Below are 21,314 nucleotides of genomic sequence, written 5' to 3' on the forward strand. Positions count from 1 at the left end.
TTTTCTTTGGCTTGGATTATTTGTTCTACTTTGCTTTCTGGATAATGCTCCCTGTGTACAGGGAAGGTATAATTACAAAATGTAAGTAAAAAGGCAAATATTTATGTAAGGAAAGGGAAATAAGTTATATGTTAAGGGAAAGTGTGTGTGTGTGTGTGTGTGTGTGTGTGTGTGTGTGTGTGTGTGTGTGTGTGTGTGTGTGTGTGTGTGTGTGTGTGTGTGTGTGTGTGTGTGTGTGTGTGTGTGTGTGTGTGTGTGTGTGTGTGTGTACAAATTTGCAAGAAACTCTTTTAAGAAGTTCTACAAGTTTACTTGGTATTTTGACAGCTACAGTTCTTTTCTAGTCTGCTAAGTTATGCTCTACCAACCTAAGCAGCAATGTAACATGAGCAGGTTCTTCTGGTGTCTTAAAAAAAAAGTGACCTTGAAGAACTATATCAACAGACAAAGATAAGTAAAAGCAAAAGCATAATCTGAGTAATAAAGTGCATTTTGACAGTGACAGAAGGCTCCCTCAGGCAGAGTTAGGGGGAAGGGATGGCACATGGCAAATAGCTTCATATACACTGCTTGGTTACTAAGGCAGTAGTGGAACAAGTGGCATTAACGGTGGCACTAACACATTTATGACGACTCTAGAGATAAATACATTTTAGTGATATGAATGGCTGACTTTCTGATATACTGTTGATATAGTCTTATAATGTTTAGGGTCAATCACTCACTCAAGCTCCTAAGTGACTATTAAAACTATAAATTAATTACCTAACAGATCTAAAAACAAAAAGAGAAAAAATCAACAGGAAATGAAGTAACACCTCACAGCTAGTCTATGCTCCACTGGATGAACCCATAGATGCAGAAAAAAACAAAACCTACTCTTGACCAACACTTGTGCTCCAGTTGTTAGCCTGATTATGAGGAGAAAATACGTTATAGAAAGAAAAATGTGATGAATTCTAATAAAATGAAAGCTGCGAGTGATATCTACTAAAAGTGATATCTGTGTTTCAAAACCTTGTGTTTCTTTCCACAAAAACCTATACTGATCATGCTAAAATATTTGACTTCTTCCTTCTATGCTAAATTCTTGAGTTCTTTTGTAAAAGTGCTAATATACTTTTTATATATGTTCATACATTTCTCTATATACATGAAAATATAATTACATATACTATCTTACAAAACAAAATCTAACATTGCATCTGAACTGTTCCTGGAATGTGTTGAGGATGAAGGATCCCAAGTGCTGGGCCTCACCGGACACCCTGGAGGAGGGGAGCTCATGGAAGACCTACATAAAACCAGGCTAATACGGGGGAATTTGAGGGAGGAAAATGTTGGTGGATAAACCAAGTCCAGTGAGATCAGTGAAGAGATAGTTGGTTTGGAATGTTTAGAAATCAATTCACATCTCTTTGAGCAGTTACTTTAAGAACTAGCAAGTTTACGAAGATTTATAAATACCTGACACATTACCAGCATTTTGCATTATTACCATGACATTCTGCTTCATTGTATTGTCATTATGTAAGGAAATGCCATCATATTCATCAAAAGGTCCACATTTGAACCATATTGCTAAGAAATGTGACATATATGTATTTATGTATTTCAAATATACCATACAAAACCCTTGAAAGTCTTTTGAAAGTCAAGCTTATTATAAGATTCTTTGCTAAAATTCGATGACTGTAATTGCTCTGCTCAAACTATATTTCTTTCACTGTTATTTCCTGCACATAAGAATAATAGCCTACACACTGGCTCAATTCTTATAGTGCTTGTGAAACCAGTAGTGCTATTATTTCCATTGACTCAAATTTCCTGTTTTAAAGAGGATTCTTAAATTAGAAAATTGCTCATTTGATCTTCAAAACACATACTGCACCTAATTATCAGTTTTTCCAACCTCTTATTTTCACTTCCTTGCCATTTTGCAAATCTGTAAAGCTGAACATTTTGATATAAAAGTATTCTCTTTCTTACTTGGATAAATATAAATTCTGGCTGCTACATAAATGAATATCACACCAAATCTTAATTGTGAGAAAAAGCATCATTAATTTAAATCAGTATATATCAACCTCGTTTTAAATTGAACTTTTGCTTAAATATTTTAAATTTGAATTATCTTTGTCTTACACTGCATCTTCTTTTCTTTCATTACTGGATCTTCCTCCAGCTGCCTTTGTCGCTGTGCACGCAAACGCCTGGGGTCCAAGTTCACACCAATGCTCTGCATGCCTCGAGCCAGCCGCCCTGCTCCCGGGGCTAGACTCTGCATTCCTCGGGCCAGTACAGAGAAGGGCGCCAGCACTGCTTCCTTGTTAAGGGAAGACAGAGGAGAAACCAGACTAGTTAGCTCTCCTCCTGTATTTCCTAAACCTGATGATGTTCCAATGTGGCCCTCAGAGTGACTGGAGGGAAGATGGAGCTGTAGGTCGGTGGCGGAAGAGGCTCGGGCCACTCCCCCTTCCCTTTCATCCCTCACATCTACCTCATCAGAAGAATGGGAGATTTTCCGCACTCTCTGCATAAGGAGGGTAGGAGAGAGACCCCCAAAGGTTGGAGTGATGGATGGTGAGTGAGAAGTCTCCACAGTTCCACTCACCAGGATTTCAGGGTTGGGGGAAGGATTGGCTGGGACTTGTTCTCCTGGATGGGATCGAAGGAGGGCTGAATCACTCTGGCAACGCACTAATGGGGGTGAGAGGTACCTGGGGGGATATGCTGCAGACATGAGGCTAGAGGCCAAAACCCCACATGAGGCTAGATGGGTTTCACTTCCACCCAGGGATGCTAACTCATCCTGTCCAACATCCTGCACACACACAGGTGGTTTCTGGAGAAGAGAATTATTTTCTTATGTAGATGAGATGACAACATATCTAACCTATAGGATTGATTAAAATATCTATTGTTTACAAAAGCTATGGCTTCTCTTGGAATATAAAGTATCCCTAGTCTTAGAAAGATCATTCATTCTATACAATATCTCTGAAATGCCTTTTCTCTCTTCTTGCTGAAGGTCAGTGAAAAATAACAAGATTTCATTCCTTATCTTTACCTGCATATAGAACTTGGCTGATGGTTGGTGACCAGTGACAGAGGAGGGCCGCTTAAGACGCAGAGTAGACATAGGATTGAGTCTGGCAAGCCCTGATGTAACGTTGGTGAAAGCACGGCTCCCTGGACAAATATAACACACAGGTATATTTACTGTCTGATAGGTTGACTTCACATTCAGGAATTATATCTGGATATGTGAATCTATTCTAATTAAAACTTAAATTTGTAAAGATTTCCTGTTTCTACTTTACCTTACTGATTATATAAATAACTCATGAAGTCTAACCTTCAAACTAATTTTTAGCCATTCATCAAAAGGTTACACTTATCAAGCAGCATAATTCTGAACTGAATGAGCTCACATCTCCACTCAATTCTCAACTCCAGCAGACAAACACTGAAGTAAACTAATGCTGACAAACCACAGATGAGATAGCATAAAATGAATAATATATTATGAGAGTTGGTGATTCCTCTCCTGCTTACCAGCAGTTTTAAGTGTGTCAGGAGAAGTCTTGGTGAGAGAAGCCAGAGGGTTGAGGAAATTTGCCAGTTGATTCCGCCTCCTACTTCTCTTCTTTTCCAATTTGCCAGTCACCAACACAACATCACATCCCATTATTTGACAAGCTACCTCAAATGTTTCTCCAATGGCTTTCACCGATTCTGGTGATGACACAAATGAATAAGTGTTGAACTTTAAAAATCACTACCATGCTATATTTCCAAGCACATATATTCAAACACACACACACACACATACACGAGGATGGTACTAGAGCTAAGAGATAAAATACGAGGAGACTGAGGGCTTTAGATCTACCAACACCAGAGCAGAGAAAAGAAAGGGTGGATCCAATGCAAGTCTACAAACTAATGAAAGGAATGGATGTAATAAATAATGAGGAGCTGTTACTAAGAGATGAAGTCACCAGTAGAAGCATAAGATGTCACAGTAAAAAGCTGAGGATGGGAAGATACTTCAAGGATGTGAAAAAATTCAGCTTTCCACAAAGAAGTATAGCGGCATGGAATAGCTTGAGTGAAGATATAGTGTCAGCAAGGAGTGTGCATAACTTTAAAGAAAAGTTGGACAAACGTAGATATGGAGATGGGTCCACACGAGCATGATGCCTAGGCCATGCAAAACTACAACTAGGTAAATACACACACACACACACACACACACACACACACACACACACACACACACACACACACACACACAAGTTTCTTGTTTTTAGTACATGTTTACACTATACAAACGGTTCTTGCACAAAATTACCATATATCACACAAAATTTATCAGGTGTCACCCAAACCATAAAGTAATGTTACGAATATAAAGAACTGCATGTTTGTATCTCAACCTCTTCCATCTATTAAGTATGATAAGAATGAATGGAAAACCAGTAATACATAATGCATAAGGAAACTAACCAACAGTCTCCTCGTCCGACTTGATCGGAATAGCCATGTTGTTGAAGAAGCGAATGTTCATGGAGCGTAACATGTGGAAGTAGCCACCCTGGCCATCCACAAGGTAATTGAAGCGGATGCACTGGTGCGGCCGAGACTGCTTGAACATTGCCTGGCTGTGATAGCAAATTCATTGTCATAATTATCATCACTGGTCATTTTTTTTTCACTTAATGAGGGTTTACCACAGTAGTAAAATATGCATGCCTTGATGTGGCAAGTTATTTAGTCTTCAGGAGCTTCCTGAAAACTTCTCATGTCTTGTTTGGTCTGTCTACTGCCAAAATGTAATTACTCTTTTAAACCTAAGAAAATCAATCAAGCAGCAAGCAGAGACTCACCATGTGTGAGGACCCATTTCAATCTTCTCCAGGTCAATGAGAGAGACTCGTTCATAATGTAAAATCTGGTCAGCCTCCTCGTCATATCTGAGAGCAAAAATTCAATCATTCAGCATGTGGTGAACCCATCTGATGACTTGATGGGATGCACTGGCACATGGACCGAGAAGTATGCAGGTAAACATAATAAGAATAAATATTAAATGTTTTTTTCAGACACTATTATGGTGCTATGTTAACAACTAAACAAGTCTAAAGTCGATTCCTTAGAATGTTGACTTTTAAACATTGTTGCAGATATAAATGAAAGAACAATAGTGGACTCCATGCACAGAGTTTTCCATGATAGACAGTGCTCCTAAGCATCTGTTTGACCACACTGAGGATGTACACTTTAAAATTTAGGATCATGCATGTCATTTCCTTGCTAATGATTCTTCTGTAAATACACTTAAAATGTAAGAAGAAAGCTTGCTATTACTTATTCTAATAGTAAAAAACAATAAGACAAACAAATAAAGGAGAGAGTATGGTTATCTGATATCCAGAATAGACAATAAAGTAAATTTTTAAGGAAAGGGAGAAGAATAATCTGAAAATCATATGTATCCATTAAATGGAAATGATTTTACCTTACAACTGACAGGTAATGTATCCTAAAAAACTTTCCTCTTAACATGAAACACACATAAACAAGACAGTGCTATTCACTTTTCTAATGACAACTAGAGAGGGTGGTGGTGGTGATGATAGGAAAGGCAGTGCTATGTGGGCACACTTACTGGGCAACGTAATAGGAGTCTCGGGTTAGCACCAGGATGATGTCCATGTCGATTTGGTCCGGGTCCCCAGTCCTATCAGGAAGAGTGGGTGTCAGGGGATATGAGTAAGGTGAGCAGGGCTATATCTCTGATCCAAGCTTTCAGGAAATAATGAAAGATGAATTGAAGGAAAAGACAATTAAACAGCATGATAAAGATGATGATAATAGTAGTAATGAAATAAATGACATCTGTGATATGAATAATAACATACTGTCATTACGTAGTTAATGCTTAAAAACAATAAAAGGTAGATGACAAAAAATATATGTCTTCATTCAGTTTACATCAACTACAGTCATGATGACAGAAAACAAAATGAGGAGGACAATGCTTCAAGATATCACTAAGCTCTCTCCTGCATGACATACGATGGGTCGGCATCAATAAGTCCCCACGCCCCCAGGATGGTCTCAGCATCAGGCACCAGTAGCTTCTTACAGTCATCAATTACATGCTTCACATGCTCAGGTGTCATGGAGGACTCTTCCTCCTCTCCTGAGGCCTCTAGGTTCATGATGTCCTCAGTCACTGGATTACCTGTGTAGGGAATCCATTTAAGTTCACCTCCCTTACACAAGATAGTTGTGTTTAGAACAGGAATACTTGTTGTGAGTATGGTAGGTGTAGCATACAGGTGACACATGCTTAACAATCAATGCATAGCAAATTAGACAATCAACTATAATAGTTCCCATACAGAACGCATTCCAAGCTGAAATGAGTGTTACCAGAATTTTGGTTTACATGGTAGTTTCCTCTTTCAATTAAAAGATAACATTATGACTTGGAGAAGAGGCTCTCCCTGCCTCCCACACAATGCAATGTAAGAGGATTGACAAATCATCAGACTGGCAAAGGAAATGGAACACAATAATTGGATTTAACAAATTTTTGATAATTTGACTTTACAAGGTGTCGGATACCAAGGGTTCATTGAAATAATATTCTACTGTATAGTATGTATAGTAAACAATGTAGAACTCACCCAGGAGGTGGTCAATAGTTGCTTGTCTGTAGGCATCCTTGAAGCGATTCATGTAATACCTGTAAGCAGAGGAGGGTGAATAACTGAGTTATTTCTAATGCTGATGAATTCTCCTCCTCAGTCGTTGTTTTGTGTGACTTGAAATTCACAATGTTCTCTTCCTTATCAACAGCACCCAAAGTCTACAACACTCGTCTAGTGCAGTGGGTCTATTAACGTTGTTCATAGTTGATTATAATAATGATGGAACATGAAGACCTTTAATGAATGTAATGGATATTTTTACATGTAGATATGAAGAATATAATGAATGACACAGATCCAGTAAGAGATTGGTACTGAAGTTATACTGGTATTTTTTACAGGAAGATGTAGTACATTCAAAGCCTCTCAAAAAACATGCAGATGCTGAAATGGTGATTTTAGTTATTATCTTAATCAAATACTTTCCTAGAATAGAAATTACTAATAATAAAATTTTAGTGCAGATATTGTACAGTTCGTCGCTTAACAAAGAAAACACCAATATACTCAAATTATCTACACTAATATAACCTTTATTTATTTGTAATCTACCAAATGCACTCCTTCATGTAAAACAATGATTGCACAATTTGGACTTGTGAATGGTTAGTAATAATGTACAATGATGACCATACTACATGCAATGACTGCAAAGAAAGTGCAGTAATCAGTACTCGTATCTGGATATCCCTTATTACTAACAGGTCTAATCCTCATTTTCACAGTGGATATATACATCAACTGATGATAGTGCCAAATGCAAGAACTTCACACATCCCATCAATCTTATATTCTGTGTTTTCATTTAGAAAAAGAGAGCATCATTAAAAATGTAGCAGTGTAAGTGATGGGGTGAATCAACTCATTAAAGACAGGAGCCAACTTGCCAAAAAGTGTCAGTTTCTGACAGTCCTGCTGGCATTTTTTTATTTTAAGACAGCATTGCTGAAAGCCCCAAGTCTCTTCAATGTGTTAATGAATAACTGGTTTTCTTATAATAACAATACAATGCTCTCCAAGCAGCAGGAAGCAACAGTGAGGCCAGCCTGAGCCTTCACAGCTCCTTATACAAGCTGCTAACATTTCTCACACCCAGATCGCTCACTCCCTCCCTTACAGCACGGCTTACTTAGAAATTAAATGAAAAATGGTTAAAGAATTACATTGACTGAGCTAATCTATTATTATTTCTAATCTCTCACTGTAACATCTTAATTTACATAAAATATTACAGACTCAGTAAAATTTAGTTACAAAGTTATGTACATGTAAAAATGGTATGTGCATTAGAATTAGATTTTTTAGTGTGTGGGAGTGGAGGGCCTGTGCTAAGGTTACATTATGTGGTGGAAAGTATAAAAAGGGGATTCAGGGGTCTGCAAGACATCCTGAGCTTTGTTAATGGGAGAAAGCAAACACAGTGGATGCTTAGATAGTACTGTAAGACACACCTCATGTGAGTGAATCAGTGAAAAGAATGCAATCTCTTAGGTTATAAAAAATGCACAAGAACTAAAGCAGGCAAAAATGCGAGTGCAAGGGAGGACCGAGCAACCCTCTTGGCCCTCCCTAGCAGCTTTGAACCTAACCTGGAGAGGGAATAGAGAGCACTTGCTAGGTATTTTTCACTGGCCGGGGCGATCTCGGCCATGTAACTTGGCGGACCAATAGGCATTAAGGCACCTGCTACACTGAGCAAAGTCTCGACATAGTCTATCTCCTGCCACTGACTGTTTGAGAGCTCCAACCCCAGCATCACATCAATGGCTACTTGCCGGTAAGTGTCAAGAAAGTGATTCCTATAGTATCTGCAACAGAAACACATCAAAATCTAGAATGTTCCTTTTTATACCTTGGAGAGAGAGAGAGAGAGAGAGAGAGAGAGAGAGAGAGAGAGAGAGAGAGAGAGAGAGAGAGAGAGAGAGAGAGAGAGAGATTGCTTTCCTTATTCCTGCTTTGAAGAAACACTACGAGAGTACAGAATAGTAAAGTCACAATACTAATCAATGTTAATTAAAAAATGCAGGAGTGTTCTCTTACTTTGCTCTACTCTACTGTTTATAGAGTAGTGATGAAAAAGGCTTTAAAATAATTCATAAAACCCTGCAGGTAACTTGCAAAAGCTATTCCATTCATCCAAAAATATTTGGTTTCATGACATGACTGAGTTGCAGTATGTACTAAATTTTCAGGATAATTTTCACTTCTACAGAGTATCACACCTTTTCCATATAATTGTGTAAGATTGTAGGTAAAAAACCCAAATGAAAGTGGTTAATTTAGAATATAATACACTTAGGACCATAATATTGTGTTTATGTGAAAAACAGAACATTCTAATAATTTTAATGTAAAATGAATATCCAATTTATTACTACCATAGCTCAAACAAAGGATGACTTCAATAACCCCTGAGCAATGAGTTAGAATACAACATGGACTCATTATTTTCCTACATGGCTATTGAATTTGTGATTGCTGTCAATAATACTTCATTATCTGCAAGAACTGTAATTTAGACATAATGTGCATCCATTGCAAGGTGACAATATATTCCACACTATAATGAGAGCTGGAGCTGCCTGAGGTTAAACAATTAGGAAAATCTGAAGTTTACAAGATGAGGAAAGGTTAACTCCTGTCACAAAGAATATGCTTGTTAATTCAAGCGCATGCCAAGGAATATGTTGCTGGTCTTTCCAAGTTTATATATTTATTTTCCTGAGTTGTTGATGACCCTAAGTCTGAGAGACGAGTATATGGTTGTAAGGTGATTCGACTTTGGGTGAAATGTCCCGGTGAATCAACCGGAACATTTTACCTGGGAACAAAGCACCTTGCTCCAGAGTATATACTTACTGGGATTGATCTGAAATCAACCACAGCACCAGAGGCATTGTAGTGCAAAACAATCATCTTGCAAATTTACACTTGATGACTGAATGCAAGATAGCTGAAGCATGTACAAACAACTAAGTACACTCAGTCACACATTTGTGTGCCAACATAAAACTAATATTAACAACCCCTGTATACAGTGTATTGCGACATTTACAAATGCCTTGAAGTGTTATGAAATAGCAAACCATCTCTATAAATTTACTGGTGCTTATGTGTTGAAAACGACATTTAAAGCATGAACAAATGTGTTTCCTTCATACCAGCAATAGTTTGATGATGTCCTTTCAAAGCAAGGCAAAGCAGTACATAGAGCTTTTGGAATTAGCAGCAAAGTGTGCACCGCTGCTGTTACCATAGCCTTCCTGTGAACTGTCCTATCTCCTCCCCACCCTTTCCTCACAGATCACAACACTTACCTATTGGCAGAGTTCATGCCGTCCTTCATCATCCCAGCAAACCTTCTCTCCCCTGTCCGGGTGAAGTCTCCCTAAAATAATGAAGATGAGGAATTGTGGTGAGCAACAGAGATGTGCATTAGTAATCAATGTAGTTCTTTTACATTAATATTTTGTGATAGTCATTTTAGATTATGTATTCACAAGATCATACCATACAGTAGGATAATTACTATTTTCACAAAGCAAGCTGTGAAGAAACCATGCTTGAGAAAATGAGTAAATTTCAATGCTATACAAAGCAAAGAATAAAAAATAACTTCTACAGGCACTTTTACATCAAAATGTTAAAAAATTACTTTAACAAGCAGAACAGACAGATTAGCATCAAGCAGAGCTACCATAAGCAAACATAGACAAGAAGTTCTACAAAACAAGGATATGACCCTAACTTTAAGTATAATATGGAACTTGTATCTCAAAGACTTGAGCAATACATGAATTATACTCTATAGGAGGTTTTGGTAGGCCTTTTCATTTTTCTGTAGCATAAATCTCCTCATTCAAACTTTTAATGGGAAATGCTTTGTAAAGGAAATTGCAGAAGTAAGAAATTTAGTTTAAAAAATTCTGTTCTTGCTTCCTAGCCTGGGCAAAGCAGAGACAAGAAAAAAGCATGGAGTAAGTGGGCTTTTTATTCTAATTGAACAATCTTATATTGGGAAGACAACAAACATAGGTAAGAAACAGTAACAGTACTGACAGTTACATCACATCCATCATTTATTGCCTTCCTTCTCTGATGGATGACTGCAACCACAGGACTTGCAGTTGTCTTTATCCCTACATGTCGCCCTCCCCTGAAAAAGCCCAACCAACTCTGCCTTATATATATTCTTCAATTCTATTCATAACAAATTATAAATGTATAGTTTTGGCTTAGTGTCTTCCTGATTGCAAAAAAAATTGTCACACAGGAATCATAAGACTCCTAAGAATCTTACTTATTTATGTAACTTTTTTGCTACTATAACATTCTATGGCACTATGAATTTTAAAAACATAATTATCTAAATAAGCTAATATACATAAGCAAATCTAGGCAAATTCAAACAAGTGAATGGTAAATAAATTCTGAAGCAAATTTGTATTAGAAAATAATCTAAAACACAAAAATGTATTCCTCATGCAAACACCGGGATATCTGACCTTGAGGGCGGAGGTGCCGGCATACTGCTTGCTGATAGTGTCGCCGTTGTTGGCCCACATCACCTGCAGGATGGAGCGGCAGGCCGGTGGCAATGGGTGCTCGGGGGGGATCATGCCCAGCTTCACGAACTGACTCTCTAACACAGATTTCGCAATGGCTGTCTGCACACACACGCACGCACGCACACACACGCACACACACACACACACACACACACACACACACACACACACACACACACAAACACACACAGAAAAAAGGTTATCATACGAGCAATGGCAATAATTTACATCCAAGTATAATAATATTAAAGAAAGTACTGTCATAGGATTACTACCTACTTGATACCAATGAGTTAAAAAAAACATCATATACAGTATTTATCAAGTTTTCTAAGCTGAGTGGACATGTGGATAAAAAGATACGAGAGCAAAGTGCATTTTCTGTCTTTCATTTGCAATCTTTAAGTAGTGTAATTACGTTGCCTGTGCTTTTTGCTTCTTTCTCATGCGTCACTTCACTTAAATAAGAAGTTAATAAGTCAATTCATCAATCAATGTAAAGGAAAACATCTTGAATCCAAGAGTGACGAGCCACACCTGGACTACGTTGGTCCGATCAAGACAATCTATGCAGTTGATCCTGAAGACACCATTCTGTCTGCAGATGGTGCCTTCTTTGTCCACCCAGCAGTAGAGCATCTTGGTGATTAGCTCCTCAATGCCCTCGAGTAACACTGACACATTTTCATATCTCATTCCTCGGCTGGAGTGAAGAGGGAAAAACCAGTTTAGCATCCTTAAGTTTCTAGCTTTACTTAATCCTAAAGCACTATAAACAATAGAAATAAGTGTAGCATCCAGTAGCTTAATGGCAGATAGGCACCTATAAATGTGTACAACACCTTCAACACAACATAAGCATTAACAAAAAGCATTTCTGAGCAGGTGTTCCTAGTTTTCACATTAAAGACAATCAAATGAATGAGACTGCAATGACTGGAAAAGTGGTATGCTACACAGAAATAAGACAATGCATAATGACCTAATTACACAATATGCACTTCAATAGATGTTTTGCTTGTAAAATAGAAGGTGGGAAAAAGAAGCACCACCATCACTCACCAATACTCGTGGAAGTCAAAGGTGATGAAGGTGAGTGAAGGGGAGTCAAGTGTGAGGATGTTGTTGAGGAATGCATCAGCTATCACCTTCTCCTTGCCACTCTGCTCTACTAGGCTTACACATGAGACATGGCCGTGGCGCTTCACCTCCACGTCAAAGTGCTTGCCAAAGGCGGTTGCAGTCTCTGTTGGATCTTGGGGAGGAAAAATTTAAAATAAAAGAAAGAGCTACAGAAAATAATGTATAGGGATCCACTGATTGGGTTATCATGCTGTATCACTATTCATGCACTGACAAATGATGGCCATTCATTACTATAAAAAAAAAAATGGTCTCAATACAAACTGCTAAACTCATTGTAAGCAGAAACCTGACAAATAAAAGGAATGGAGGAGCTGTGCAGTCACCTTTGTCCAGCCTAGGAGGTGGGCGATACTTGTACCCTGGTTGACTCCAGAACACGGGCACTGATCCTCGGACCTGTGGGTAAGTAAAGATCCTCATGCTCATCACACATGGAGGAAGACAACCAGTTCACTTTCCTCTCAATGCAGCAGCACCCACCTGTACAAAGGCTACCCTGTGGTGGGAGTAGGAGATGATCTGCTCCGTTTCCACATAGTTAGCCACCCGACCCTCCTCGTCCACCCCTCGCCGCTTATACCTTGTCCCTGCCCGGTGCCGACTCCTCCGGGATATCAGGGTCAGGTTGTACTCATCTTGCTGTTGTGGGATAAAAATTAATGAGGATATGTATGCTTGTTAGAGAGCACAAGGCCTTCAAGTTATGTGTAGAGGATGTATAGCAGCTGGCAGGGTTTTGTCTAAATAAAAAAATCCATCTGATAATTTTTGTACTTGTAAAATATTTTCCTGACTTTTAAGGAGTGCAACTAAAGAGTGCAGTATAGATATTAATATTTCACTTTAAAAAGAGCTAAAAACATACTTTTTCAATTGATATATACTTTTAATATCAATATTCTTCTACCTTTTATAATTTAGTCATCTGTAATCATCCAGGGAAACATCTTATTGCAAACTATTCAATCTAATCTAATTCTTATTTTTCATTTATTTACTTATTATTATTATTATTATTATTGTAATTATTATTTTCTTTATATTAATTTTATCTTATTATATATATATATATATATATATATATATATATATATATATATATATATATATATATATATATATATATATAGGTAACTCGATTTATGTGATAGATGCGTTCCAAGAGGCATTGCGTATATCAAAATTCGCGTAAAACAAAATGTAATTCTCATAAGAAACAATAGATAATAGGAGGATGCGGGATGTGATCCCAAAAAATTCGTACAAATTATTCTATTTATTTAGATAAATTGACATGTTTTTATTATTCACCATTCTAAATACTAGAAGTGTATTTAAAGTAAAGGGAAAAACAAGAAATAATAAGAGAAAGCAAAAAAATAATAAGAGAAAGCAAAAAAATAATAAGAGAAAACAAAATAAAGAATACGTAAACAAAACACTCACTGCGTCACCGCCTCCACCTCTCACGCCACAGTCAGTCACTCTTCCTCTGAGATTTACCACTTTATCAAAAATAACCCCGCATGCAGAAGATGAAGGACGTTTTGGGGCCATCTTGGTGAATTATAGGCAGATTGAAGAGATTCCGTCTGTACTCTGTGCTGGCAGACTGTAAATGAGGCACGAGAAGAGTGGGAGCTGGATCCAAGATTCTTTAACGTCAGAGCAACCTCCTGCTGCGAAATGGCATCCATGAACGCTTGGAGGGACGGTGAATTACTAATGAAATACTAATGATACTAATGAAATACCACGGTATTTCATTAGTAATTCACTATCACTCAGTGCTATGGAGTCGAGGTTATCCTCATGGCATGAGCATATATGAATACTAAGATTTGATATCCATTATAGCAGGCAATAGAGGAGTGGAAACAAAATATCGTGGTGAAAGCAACATGCAAGCTAAAAGGGTCACAAGAAGAAGAAGCGGCCGAGTCGCCGCGAGTCTCTGCCTCGTCTGTGGCTGATCTCATCTGTTTTATTTTTTGGTATTCCATGTAAGATTTCACTTTATGCATTACAAAACAATCCTTTCTTGGGGGCAAAGGTTTGTAAAAAGCTAATAGAAATGTTGTTATATGAACATGAATGCATATATAAGACAGCACCACCACCTCGAGAGGTGGTGTTCCCAGCAATGTGAGAGCTACCTGACAGTAACCTCGTTACCGTCCCTCCAAGTGTTCATGGATGACCTCTAGCGGCAGTTTTTTTTTTTTATTTATTTATTTTTACGGTAAGGACTATAGCGCCTGTAGGCACACTTGAAGAGTGTATGGGAAGCGCTGTTGAACTTCCGCCCATTAATGGCGCAGGCAATTTTATTTATATTGGTACCCATATTAGGGCCCATATCACCCCGGAAGCTCATCTTGGGTGTAACCACCTAGAACCTGGGTATCATGGTGACATGTAGGTAACTTTAAACCACTCGACAAATGGCAAAGTGTTTACTGTACGTGGTGGGATTCGAACCTACGCGTGGAAGTCTGCCCGATCCCACGCTCACCACCTTATCCACTATGCCACCGCCTCTGACGTTGTTAAAGTTTCTTGGATCCAGCTCCTGGCAGCCAATGAGCACTTTTAGGCGGGCTACCCAGCCCCACCTGCCAACAGCAACGAATCTTTGTGGATGCTATTTTACGAAGGTTGGTATGTGAGCAGGAGGTTGTCTGTACCAATATAGACAACAACCTGCTTCTTGGATCCGGCCCCGGAGCTCCCACCTTTTGGCCAGCTGCGGAACTCTCTGGCATGCAGTTTGAAATAGCGTCTGGCGCTCAGTTTGAAAATACGGTTGAGCCAAATCGCATATAAGCAAACAGATCGCGCAAATTAAATTTATTATAATATTTTTTCGGTCGCATTATAACAAAAACACATAAATCAAACACGCGTAAATCAGGTTACCTGTATATATATATATATATATATATATATATATATATATATATATATATATATATATATATATATATATATATATATATATATATATATATATATATATATATATATATATATATATAGATAGATAGATAGATAGATATGTACAGTAAGACCCTGCACTTGGTGAATTAATTAGTCTGGCGAAACTACCGCCAAATGCAAATTTCGCCAAACATGAGTTCTTTATACCATATAAATTGTCTAAAAAATGCCTCAATCAGTCTTTGGTCATTGCCAAAGTCCCTCTTTTGACTCCCTAAAATACCATCTTTCGACCTGAAATAAAATCTTTTGCCTTCACATATTAGAGCACATGTACAAAACAGACCAATAAACAATAAATAAAGCTAATAACACAAGATAATAAAGGCTGTAACTCCAGTTTATTCACCCGTTTCCCTCACCCACATTCGTCCTTGCCGCCACCACCACTGTCCTTACTCCCACCGGTACCACCTATTGTGCTGGTAGAGGCCATGTTGGCGGTAAATTCCCAGAATTCATTCCCATGCTAGCAGAACAGAGGGTAACACAAACAAAATGGCTGAAGGGGACTCTCACACTGCATTCTGATAGGTTTAGAGAGGTCTGACATCACCGGGGAGCTGCGTGGTTCGCTGTGCGGCCGCCAGGGGACTGCCAAGTTTGAATTCAAATCGCCAAGCTTGTACTTCGTGGTCTGTGGCCACCCTACTGCCAAAAGTTAATTTTGCTAAGCTGAGATTCACCAAAAGCGGGGGCTTACTGTGTGTGTGTGTGTGTGTGTGTGTGTGTATATATATATATATATATATATATATATATATATATATATATATATATATATATATATATATATATATATATATATATATATATATATATATATATATATATATATATATATTTTTTTTTTTTTTTTTTTTTTGTACATGACTAGGCTGTGCACTCACCTGACTCTTCTGTGAGCCATCAGGGGTTGTTGGGGCTGATTCAAGAGGCACTGATTCTGTTTGCACAAAGCCCTGTATCACTGGCACAATCCACACATCAAGATTCGGGTTCTGCATGGGAGAAGGAGATTTAATTTCCATTTGATGTGCTAACACCATGTAAAAAATGTGATGCTGAAGCTTTAACTTTAAAGTCATTCTCACCCCATCCCTTCTAACTCTATCCCCACTCACATCTTGCTCTATTAGGTCTCCCAGCAAGTGTCTGTTCCAGAAGTAGTCATCCTCTGCCCGGCGCCACAGTGGCAGATTAAAGTCATACTCTGGGTCACTCTGCCGCTGGAGGGAGCTGGTGAGGTCAGTATCCGTGGAGTAGTAGAAAGAGTCTGAGTCATTGAACATTTTGGTGAGCTCATCTAACACGCGCCGCTCATACCGTTCCTTGTCCCGAGTCTCTCTGCGGACCTTGCTGCCCTGTGGAGGTAGTTGAGGTGTTACCTGTTACCTGGCCATTGACATTTGTCACAACAAAAATTTATAAAAAGAGAGAAAAAAAAAAAAATAAATAAAAAATAAAGGAAATGAATAAGAAACAAAAGGAAAAAGTTAGATTCCAGTACTCCCATATTATAAAAATATTTACAGTATTTATTGGTCCCAAAAAGATAAATTTTCCTTAATAAGATAAATGGTGCCAAAAGACTAGTTTTTCAGCAAAAGACAAGGCATTCTGGTGATTGGCAGAATTACTAGGTATTTCAGGAGAAAAATTATCCAAAAAGTTCATTGTCTTCAATCCTTATCTACAATCGTCATTACTATTCTCACCTGGCCTGCTGCTGAAGCTGCTGCACTGACAGTGGCAGACTTGATTGAGGAAGTGACACTACGAATGGTCCCAAAGGTCTTGGAGAGAGCAACTTTCTGCTGCAGGTCGGAAAAGGGTAAGCCCAACTTCCGTTCTCCTGCAGAGCTGGTGATGGAGTGCAACACCTGCTTAGTCACTAACATACATAAGGATTTGATAATTATAATACTAATAAATAGAAACCAAAAACTGTGTCTGTACATATTATCTATTCGAAGAATAGCTAAAAAACTAAACCAATCAAGTCAAGTAAAACAGAGATCTATTGCATTAACATACAACCAAAAAATAAAGTACATACCGAGTTACTACCAACCACTTAAAGAACACACAATAGCTGTGTAAGAAAAATAATATTAATAAGAATTAACTATATGATGAACATAAAGTAAAGAAATTCTTTAATTTCTGTAAGATGCTGAGGAATAATCTTAAACTGCAGCAATCATTACCCTCCTGGATGATTGGCATGTTTCTTGCACTGCTGCAGGTTGAGCTCAGTGTCAAGAGGTGAGGAGAGAGGCAGGAACACCACCCGGGTAATGCAGTAAACATTCTGACCTTCACTCAAAGTCCCCACCTTCCTTGCTCCACTCACCAACACCAGGCGGGATGATAAGTCTGCACCAATGTATGAAAAGAAGAGGAAAAAAAAGACATTTGAAATATGACATGAAGATAAATCAAAACAATAACATAGTAATAGAACAAGAAAAAAGATGAAAAAAGAAAAGGCAAGATCAATAGGAAAAATTATGAAAGTAGGTAAATGAAAATCAATTGAGAGAATGAAGAATATAAACGTGCATTAATTATATTATTAATGTTATATATTGTAAAGAGAAGTAGTATAAAGGTAAGATCTGTGTAAGAATATGTGTTTCGATACATGGTCAGCAATACAGTCACACTACAGCTTCTGACTTGCCTGGGTGGATCTGGAGTTTGCCAAGGAGAAGCTGCACAATCCCAAGGCAGGTGGGGTTTTCAGCAGATGCCAAGTCCCAACCTGAAGACAACGAAAGATTCAGATTAGTTTGAGATAAGAGAAATAAATGGACAAGATATGAAACATTAACCCCTTCCCGGTAGAGGATCTACATATAGACGTTTTGAAATTGAGACTTTTTGTCAGTTTGTCTATATGTGGACATTTGTTCGGATTTTACCACACTAAGTTGTAGCATGGTCTATTTATAGACTATTCCTTACAAGTAACAAATTTAATCAAATAAATTATTAGTTGGCATCTCAAATATCCAAACATCTGCCAGTCACCGCTTATGCTTTATCATAAGTGGATATGCTACGCACATAAGCTTGCATTGGAATTTTTTTTAATTTTTCCCACTTTCTTTTATTATTACTCTATCATGTCAATAAGAAAGAACTGTACCATAGGCCAACAACATTAGTAAAAAATGCATAGATACAAAACAAGTATGGAAAAAAATACAAAGGAAAGTGGAAGTAAATTACATCCAGGTCACAAGTCCTAGACATGAAAAACTCCAAACATTCATATAAATGTATGCATTATCATCAAACACAAATAACACCATATATATATTCAATTGTTTGTTCCATTTTGCAGCAGACTCTATATTATGTAGATGTCACTTGTTCAGTTTTGTGGCAGAGTCTACATATAGATACAATTGTTAGTTGAGTTTTGTGGCAGAGTCTATATTATATAGAGGTCAATCTGGAATGCCCATTTGCGGGAAATCTATATATAGACGTTTGGATGAAAGTCGGTAGTTTATATATAGATGATTTTTTTACTTGGTAGTACATTAATCTGCTCTGACACTGGGAAGGAGTTAAGAAAGCACCATATTTTACCAAAAAATAAAATATTCATGTCTTATTAAGTAAAAGAAATAATCAAAGAAAAAAAAGTCAGCATTCAATTCTTTAAAAGGAATTGTTTATAATAGGTCTACATTCCTCCACCCCAAACAAGCTTTGGGGGATGTAGGGAATGTGGGTTTGGGTGAGGGATGAAAAATAAGTGAAATATGAGTGTTGGAAAGTCTGTGATTTCACTTAATATTCAGATTTCTATAATGTAGAACCTAATAAAAGAAAAAAAAGCCAGTATTCAATTCTTATATGCTCTAATCTCTCGTTCAACCCATCTTGAGAGAGAGAGAGAGAGAGAGAGAGAGAGAGAGAGAGAGAGAGAGAGATTAATGATGCCCGTGACCTTTGTCTACCATATGGTGACTATGATTACGGACCCTGCATGTGTACAATTAGTCTACACCATGCCGCACTCAGCGGGCGCACATAGGTATATCCGGTGGGTGAATGTGGGCTTATAGTGAGAGGGCGTGGTACTTATTACTAGTGGTGTATATTATGGGGCCTATACATCACGTTTATCTGGTGTGTGGCGAGTATGTGGGGCGTGTATAGCATGTAGATCACGTTTGGAAAGCATGGGGGCAGTGGGAAGGCATGGGGACAACGCGAGTGTCACCATCAGCTGACGGCACAGCCCGCCCCTGACAATGAAATGTAAACAAAAACTCTACTCACATGTTTTAGCTTCGAATTGACCAGTTTTCCGGTTGCACCATAGAGAATTTTCCCCCTTATTAAAGATATAGAACTTGTCCGTTTGCAGGAGCTCCATATCTCCGCGCCAGACGCCGCGTCACACCTGTAATTGTAATTTGACACATCGATTGCGGCCAGACATGATCTCGCAGCGCGGCCACCTCGGCTCGATCCATACACTCCCAGTAGTAGGCGTGGGGCCGTGGGATTCAATGCCTTTGTATCGGCTCCCACTTTGTTTTTATTTCCTATCCTTTTTCCTATTATTCCTCTATTCATGTAACTTTTTCTTTGATTTATTTCTATTTAATTTGGTCGTATACTTTTCTATTCCGTTTCTTCAACTTGTAATTATTTGAGCACTAATATATATATGTAATTGTGTTTTGCAGAAATTATTGGATTTATCATATATCACTGAATTCTTCAGTCTAAATGTTCAAATGTTTCTTTTTCAAAATTGTAACATGGAAACTGTTAACTCTTTCTCTGAAATTCGTTTCTCTACAGTTAAGGTGTTAGTTCTAGGTAATTCTATAATCAACTTCAAGTTAAGGTGTAATCTATCCATGCTGCTTTCTTCTACCTAATTATTATTATTTTATACTTCCAGACACCCACTGCATGGCGTCTTGATTTTTATGCTCATTCTACAGATGACCCAGGATTGTTCCTGAGCCGCAGCTGCCCAGCCTTTCATATCGGCAATTCCTGTAAGAGACTATAAGGATTAAGCAAGTTGAAACGGAAAACAAGAGAACAAACATATCTTTCACATTGCTACCTAGGTCGTTTCTGCATCTTTCACGCCACATTCTCTTCACGAACGCCGTCACGGCTTCAATAATTTTTAATTTGCCTCTAAACAGTCCCAGCAGCAACACCATCTTCACCCTGACATTTCCCAAACACCACTTGCATCATCTCAGGCATACTTCATACGCTCCAGCATCACATGCTCCATCTCATTCTCTCCCAAGTCACACATCAGCTGGCACATATCTTGCGGGACTCGGATCATGTCATCCATTGCAGGCATTCACATGATCACATCCAGCCTCCCTCGCAAGGAGCTAGAGTGGCGCAGGGAACGCACATTCACCGATTCATCGTTTACGCTAGTCACTTCCATTTCCAGCTAATAAAGGCTAAAATATTATTGGATATTTACTTACTTTCAGCTTCTACTACGTGGTCTTGGTATATCAAGTTGGACCGTATCCACTTCAGTTTTCTTCACAGCAAGCTCAATGATCGTCTTGAACTTTGACAAGCAATCTTCCATGCTGCTCCTCACAACCACAAATACCACCATGGAATGGAAAAGGATATATATACCATATATTCCTTCCAAAGGAAGGTGCATCATTCAATAAATTATTTTTATATCAAACGTTTGCTACCCATTTAACCAATTTTATTTTTCAGGTATGATATCTGATAACCCATTAATTATTGTTAGGTCTCATTTAGCCCTAAAAAAAAAAAAAAAAAAAAAAAAAAAAAAAAAAAAAAAAAAAATTATTCCAGTTCTTCATTTCCCTCATAACAA

General features: G+C 38.0%; 1 protein-coding gene across 4 annotated transcripts; it reads right to left on the bottom strand.

The window, feature by feature from the left end:
• Positions 1-11: 11 nt before the first annotated feature.
• On the bottom strand, positions 12-21,066 carry LOC123509900 (phosphatidylinositide phosphatase SAC2-like). Of its 4 annotated transcripts, XM_045264510.1 has the most exons (22): positions 20,938-21,066; positions 19,742-19,865; positions 18,126-18,206; positions 17,650-17,818; positions 17,158-17,302; positions 16,564-16,803; positions 16,330-16,440; positions 12,920-13,078; positions 12,763-12,835; positions 12,356-12,548; positions 11,831-11,996; positions 11,231-11,392; positions 10,043-10,113; positions 8,315-8,533; positions 6,702-6,760; positions 6,085-6,253; positions 5,675-5,746; positions 4,893-4,979; positions 4,513-4,667; positions 3,559-3,738; positions 3,071-3,192; positions 12-2,845 (listed from the first exon to the last, which is right to left on the bottom strand). In XM_045264510.1, the coding sequence occupies exons 2-22, from the start codon at positions 19,836-19,838 to the stop codon at positions 2,120-2,122; spliced, it is 3,456 nt and encodes a 1,151-aa protein (XP_045120445.1). In that variant the 5' UTR covers positions 19,839-19,865; positions 20,938-21,066; the 3' UTR covers positions 12-2,119. The 4 variants fall into 4 exon arrangements, with proteins under 4 accessions (XP_045120445.1, XP_045120444.1, XP_045120443.1 ...); XM_045264509.1 differs by lacking the exon at positions 20,938-21,066 and having other exon boundaries at positions 19,742-19,951; XM_045264508.1 differs by lacking the exons at positions 19,742-19,865; positions 20,938-21,066 and adding an exon at positions 19,580-19,682.
• Positions 21,067-21,314: the final 248 nt, after the last annotated feature.

Source organism: Portunus trituberculatus, chromosome 27 (genome assembly GCF_017591435.1).
Source record: "Portunus trituberculatus isolate SZX2019 chromosome 27, ASM1759143v1, whole genome shotgun sequence".
In the NCBI taxonomy this organism is placed as follows: domain Eukaryota; kingdom Metazoa; phylum Arthropoda; class Malacostraca; order Decapoda; family Portunidae; genus Portunus; species Portunus trituberculatus.

Excerpts from the sequence above, each read along its gene's own strand:
- LOC123509900 (XM_045264510.1), bottom strand. The coding sequence starts at position 19,838 with ATGGAGCTCCTGCAAACGGACAAGTTCTATATCTTTAATAAGGGGGAA. Across the intron at positions 16,441-16,563 it reads GAGACCTAATAGAGCAAGAT|AACCCGAATCTTGATGTGTG; the intron begins GTGAGTGGGGAT and ends TCTCCCATGCAG. Across the intron at positions 4,668-4,892 it reads GAAATGGGTCCTCACACATG|CCAGGCAATGTTCAAGCAGT; the intron begins GTGAGTCTCTGC and ends TTGCTATCACAG.